This window comes from Nicrophorus vespilloides, unplaced genomic scaffold (assembly GCF_001412225.1).
Source record: "Nicrophorus vespilloides isolate i.1.1-1 unplaced genomic scaffold, Nicve_v1.0, whole genome shotgun sequence".
Lineage (NCBI taxonomy): Eukaryota > Metazoa > Arthropoda > Insecta > Coleoptera > Silphidae > Nicrophorus > Nicrophorus vespilloides.
The window spans coordinates 95,616-101,971 of NW_017100110.1; the positions used below are offsets into that span (position 1 = coordinate 95,616).

Here is a 6,356-nt window from a genome sequence, read left to right on the forward strand (position 1 = left end):
TTAATTTGTTGCTGTTTTTTTTTGTTGTTTTGTACTATATCATATATATTTTATATAGAAACATGTTATAATTGATTTAAGAAAATAATAATATTTATATATAAATATATTTATGTATAAATTAACCGACAAGACGAGGGAAAACAATGTAACATAATTGATAGAAAATAAAAATATATAGCTCCTAAAAAATATTAAGTAAACATGAATATGTATATATTTACACTTAAATTAGAAAACATATATTTCTTATGCGGTTTTTATGATTTCCGATCTAGGATTTTTCTTCTTAAAATGCCGTACAAAAAAAAACAATTGCTAATCATTTACCCGGTTTCCAACGTCACGACACGAGAGGTTTCTTTTTTTTTTGAAAAAGTAAAGAATACAAACGCAACACTACGCCCTCGAGTTATTAATATTTGCCTTTCTGCAGAGTGATGGCATGTAAATAACGTCGCTTACTTTGCTTCCAACGCTCTGCACATAGGTGAACCACGCAGAAATAAGGCACAGCCTATATTCAATGAACGTCTGCGCGTGTCTTGAATTTATTAAAAGCACTTTTTATTCCATCCATTACTTAATGTAATTATTTGTTTATTAAAGTTTGATCCTGCTCCTCATCGAGAAAGGAAAGAAATCACCTAAGATCAGGTTGAGCCACGTGGGCTATTTGCCCAAACCGACTAGCGCTTCGTCCATGAGTTCGTCATCAGTGATGCCAGGTGAGGCTGAGTGCGGACTGGGGTTGATGAGCGGAGACGGCGCTGGGCTCTTAACTATGTGTACGCTCACAGACGGAGATGCTGGATACGAGTTTGGTGGTCCGAGAGGCACGCTCTTGTCTAGTTTGGAGTAGTCTAAAAGGCCATCCTCTAATTTCTTACCGCCGTCCTTCTTGATGTCGTCTTTTGGGGCCGGCGCGATGAATTTGGAGGTAAGGTCTATGCTCTTCGTGGAAAGACTTAAGGGTTCGGAAGCTGACTGGAAGTTCTTTGATGCGGATATGGGAAAATGCATTTTGAAGTTCAGGTCGTCCTTGCTCATGGTCTTCTTATCGTCAATGGCGCCGTCGCTGCTATTGTCCATGTCCTTCGGGAGCTTGGGGCTTGAACTGCGGGCGGAAATCGACAATGAATTAGCGTTCATGCTGTTCCTGATCTTCACTTCCATGTTGCCATCAAACATCTTTGGAGTCGGCACGGCGAGCGGGTACTTGGGTAGTTCCCCCTTACTAAACATATCGTAGATCTTGCTGGCCTCAGGTCTGGTGATGTTGTTCATATCAGTATTTACCTTATTCGTAAGTAATTTCTTATCTTCCGAGGAGCGCGCCGATAATTTGGGAATCTGAAACTTTTTGTCGAACTGCTTACTGACGCCTTCCGTCGTCAACGGCGTCGCATAATTGGAAAGCGTCTTGTACGCTTTCTCGTTTTCGCTCTCCTCACGCGGCTGCTGAGTAGGACTGCCCTTCCTTTCTCTACTACTAAAGATCGACTTCTCTGAACTACTCTTGTTCAATTTGGGTCGATCCTTTACTCGCATATCCGTTATGGACGACGAGCTACTAGTCTTCGGAAGACCAATTTTGGATTTGGACATGTTTGTACCTAAGCTGCTGCTGCCGCTGCCACTACTGCTGCTACTTTTGGTACTTGGCACTTTGGTAGAGCTTTTGAAACTGCTCCCACTGCTATAACTACTGCTACCACCGCTAGCACTCGTCGAATTCACTATTCCTGTTTTTTGGGCCACCTGCTGAGGTTTCTTCGATGCCGGACCACTATTCACGCCTGGTTTTAAGCCAGTCCCCGAACTTTTCATATTCGATGACTTCGACGAGGCAGGTTCCTTCATTCGAGTCTTGTTAATAGTCACCTTCAAATCGGAACTGTGTTTGACCATGTACTCAGGGTTTTTTGGTTCGCCTGTTTTTGTGTTTTTGCTCATATCAGTCTTCGAGATTTGACCAGTACGCTCCTTGCACTTATTATTATCCGAGGACGGGATATCACAGTGTTGGGCGGATTTTAATTTATCTACAATCGCAGATAGGCATGCCTTGTTTCTGTTACGCATTTGATTCGGGACTGCAGATTTTGACAAGTCCATGCCGCCCGGCGACGATAAACCATCTGGCGTGGGAATCTCCACGACTGCGTTTAGGTCGAGCGGTTTCACTTTGAAGGAGCTCTTGTTTTTCGTCGTCGAGTTCACGCTGAAGTTACTTCCGCTAGTTTTCTTATCCTTCTCGCGAGACGAATCTTTGCTTTTATTTTTACTTTCGCCACTCTTGCTAGAGGGCGAATTTGCCGCGTTTTTTAGAGTCGACATGCTTGGTTTACCACTGCCGCTAGTTGAAGGATGTTTAGGCGAATGGCTCTTAGGACTGCTAATTGCAGGCAACCCATGCTTAGGACTGCTCGGGACGTGAGCCGGTGAATGTTTGGGGCTGTGCGTCTTCAATCCAGGTTTCATCATACTTGGACTCAATTTTCCGCTTAAAGACATGGTGCGATTGTGGGTAGGCGATTGGCTAAATTTTCTTATCATATTTGGAGAATTTGGAGTAATCGATGGCAAGGGTGGGCTTTCGGCAGGTTTTATGCTTACGGAGACTGGCTTGGTTAATGGGTCCTGTTTTGTGGGAATCTTCTCAGGAGGACCCATCGGGCTCTCCTCACGTTTTCGCTTTTTCTTCTTTTCCATCTTATTCTTATCGTCTGATCTACTCTTATTGCTCTTCTTATCTTTGCTCCTTTCCTCGCCTTTTGCTTGCGAAGAAATTGGTGTGATGGTTATTGAACTGGGAAGAGTCGTTGCAGTCGTCGAGATGGGGATTATTTCAATTCCTGGCCTGTGGTCCATGCATCCCTGCTGGTTGGTCCCAAACCCCGATACCTGTGGAATGGGTGTGATGCTTACACTGGGAGGGACCAACTTATCCCCAAAATCCCCTAAAGGGGATAATTTATCACCTTTGCGACTCTTTCCCGAAAGAATCTCCTCCACGTCGCCCAGGTCATCTTGGTCGAATTCTGGTGCATTGTCCTTGTCACCAAGAAGTTCAGAGGGATCAAGGGCGGAGAGCTCTAAATCCGAGTGAAACCCCAACCCTGAATTTGGGGTAGGTATCTCTGAGACGGTCTCCTGTGAGAGCGGTGTACTGCGCGACGTTGAATCGCAGCTAGAGGCATCGAGAAGACCATCGTCGTCGCCGCCGCCAGCTTTTCTCGTTTTACTACTTCCTTTCCAAAGGTCATCGTTGGCTTTCCGTTTTGATGATCTCTTAGGTTTCTCGTTGCCTGCCAAAATGTTTGTTAATTCGATGTTGGTGAGAACAGCTGCACTATCTGCGGCAGTCTGAAAATTGGTGAAATTTGCGCTCGACATGAGCGTCTCGCTTAAGAACATGCCTTGATGGGGGTGAGACATAAGCGGTAGGTTCATTCCGCCGTGACTTGATGGTTCTTGCTTTATTTTACCGTCAAAATCACCGATATTGTTACCCGAGTTACCGTTGCGTCCCCCCGGATCCCCAGAGCCGAGGGGCAAGTTAAAATTTTCGTGCCCGCCATAATGATTTTTTCGCACGATTTGCTTGTCCCAATACATTAATATCGCACGCATGGTAACAGGTATTGAGAAACACCGATTGAACACCTTCGTGGTGATGTCAGAGGCGACATCAGGTGAGTTCGGAGGTGGCGGTGTTCCGGGACTATGTATTCTGCACGTTAGATTTGACACATCACTTAGATCCATCTCCGCCGTGGCCATGCTCTCTTCCAAAGGGTGCTCCAGTGACACAGATATGTGTGTCCATGACAACGCACTTACTTCTAGCATTATCATACTTTCGTAATCTAAAATAGAAAATTAACGTATTAGTAAACCGTATATTTTTGCTATTGAATAAATCCAATACCTTGCCTACTGTTGGGTCTTATACAGCTACTAATAACTGTGTTAAAAAGGGCTTGTTGTCTTAAAATCACCAATATTTGGGCAACGTGGCCTGGATGTGTGAAAGGAATGTTATTGACTAAAACGCCCTGCATGTTCTTATTTTCCGTCATAAAGTAGCAATGGCTCTGATCAGGTAACGTCTGAAAATAAATATTAAATATAAACTATTGTACATTAAATTTTAAATTGAATACATACAACAAAGCAGGCGCGATTATTGCCTGTGTCCAATTTTCCGTCACTACAGTGTGTAGCAATTAAGCTCAGCATTGGACGTGCCGCAGATATATCGGCACAATCCAACTCAGTAATTTGTTGGATTTGATGTATAAGATTCAAACATATCGGCATTGATTTGTTCAAACGTAGAACAAAGCATGCTGGAATAACAGCACTGTTTTGGCTGGAGAGCGGGGCGTAGGAAGGAGTCCTAGTGCAATTGAAAAAAATATTAATTTAGTAATAAAATAAACAAAGTTAAACATACCCTTTGCCATTATGATTCCTATTGACTGTAATTAAGGTAGATGTTTGCAACTTATGTGCAGTGGAGCCTTCCATGTAAACGGTGACATTGTAACCTAGATTCTTAGATATGATCCCGTCTATGGCAATTGGATCGATGTCTCCGCGATCCTTATTGATTAAATCGTATGGTGAAACAAAATAAGTCAACTTCATAGCATGTCCTCCGCGACGTTTCTCCAGAATTCCCACAGGAGATTTGTAGAGAACGTTAAAAGGTTCTTTTATGAATGTCTGCAGCTGAGCAAGGGTGCACAAGTCTGCTTCCAATGATTGCAACGCGCTAAACGCTTTGCATTTTACTTTCTTCTCTGCATTAAGCTGGTATATGGAAGCAAAACCCTCCAACTGTGCAGTGAAATCAGAAAAATCACCTTTTGTCAAACATTCGACCAGTTCTTGGCAGTTCTGTGGTTCCTTGCCTTCGTGGTGGACCTTGACGTCATGCACAGCACCACTTTCTTGCAGTATTATCTCCAAATAGAAGACATCAGATGTGATGAATAATTCATACCCAGTTGGATTTTGACAAAGCCTTTGCACAAATTTCAACCTGCATTATAATTACAATTAATACAAATGTCACATAAGCTCTCAATATTGTGTAATACCCTAACTGCCTTGTGAGACTTTCTAACCGTTCCACCATGCTCTGCAAGGATGTGACTTTGATGGAGTGTTGAAGAGTGTCTAAGCATTTTTGATGTTGGCTTTTCTCGACACTGTCCAAAGCATAGCGTTTATCCTGGAAACCCAAATATAAAACTTTACACATTGCATACTAGGAGAATAAGTAGCAAATACTTACAAGGAGAGTCATGCGGACATTCTTTGAGGTTTCCACAAAGCTTTTGAAGTGTGGTGCTTTGGAACGCAGCTTCTCCATAAGCAGCTCAAGCTGCCAGTCTTTGTTTTTGTCCATGATTTGCAGTTGTGCATTTGTAGAACCTCCAGAAACAAAACAGTATTATCAAAAAAACCAAGAAGAACAGGAGGTGCCACTCACCATTTGCTATTCTACTCATCGCTACACTACTTAGCGGCCCCGCACCCGCGCATTACCTCAGCGGTGACCCAGCTTTACGGGCCACCTTTGCGAACGGAAAATTAAAAAAATAAAAATAAAACGAAAAAACTACGGGAACCGACGGGAAAGTGTTAACTTCTGGCTTGACACACATCAGCAACAAACAAAAATTGACAGCTGCTGCCGCTGGGCCCAAGGCACAGACGCCGGCTACATTCGGTGAACAGTGCTGCCAATCCACATGTTGATTATTTAAAAAGCGGTAAAAAAAGGAAATTTGAATATCCTTGATGAACGAAATGTTATCATTGATAAATAAAAACTAATAATATACTGCTTGCGTATATGATTTATCTAATGAAATTTGGTTTATCTACTAACTTTATTGTATCAACTAAAAGTACTCTCAATTGATGCCATATGTTCTTTTTATGAGTACCTCTAGAGGCACTCTAAGTAGAATAAACACGTACAAACAAGTAAACACTCTAAAACAAAATAAACTATAATTTAATTAACTTATGTTATGACCAGTAGCTATTTTTTCTACAATATATTAATATAAAAGATCATATTTTGAAATAATACTTAAAATCAAATTTTAAGTCTGTATTTCAGTTCTTACAAACTAAATAATTATTTATAATGACAAATAAAATGTATAATTTGGATATTTAATTATATAATATAATAAGTATATTGCTATGTATTATAACTTTGAAGCAGAGGTCGTCAAACTTCTTTGACTTATTGTCAATCCTCTCTATTCCCTACAGTATCTTTTATTATTAAAATTTCAACAATAACATTTTTAAATTATTTCGAAGTG

At 41.4% G+C, this 6,356-nt stretch overlaps 1 protein-coding gene across 1 annotated transcript; it reads right to left on the reverse strand.

Annotated features, from left to right (window-relative positions):
• Positions 1–258: 258 nt before the first annotated feature.
• On the reverse strand, positions 259–5,726 carry LOC108568430 (mediator of RNA polymerase II transcription subunit 1). Its single transcript, XM_017929510.1, has 7 exons — positions 5,507–5,726; positions 5,309–5,448; positions 5,112–5,245; positions 4,463–5,053; positions 4,174–4,405; positions 3,935–4,115; positions 259–3,872 (listed from the first exon to the last, which is right to left on the reverse strand). Exons 1-7 carry the CDS (start codon positions 5,523–5,525, stop codon positions 673–675), a joined length of 4,497 nt encoding a protein of 1,498 aa, XP_017784999.1. The 5' UTR covers positions 5,526–5,726; the 3' UTR covers positions 259–672.
• Between the last annotated feature and the right edge of the window lie 630 nt (positions 5,727–6,356).

What these genes read in the sequence shown, in the direction of transcription:
- LOC108568430 (XM_017929510.1), bottom strand. An exon ending in ATGTCCGCATGACTCTCCTT is followed by an intron (nt 5,246 to 5,308) that starts GTAAGTATTTGC and finishes TTGGGTTTCCAG; the next exon opens with GATAAACGCTATGCTTTGGA. An exon ending in ATAATCGCGCCTGCTTTGTT is followed by an intron (nt 4,116 to 4,173) that starts GTATGTATTCAA and finishes ATTTATTTTCAG; the next exon opens with ACGTTACCTGATCAGAGCCA.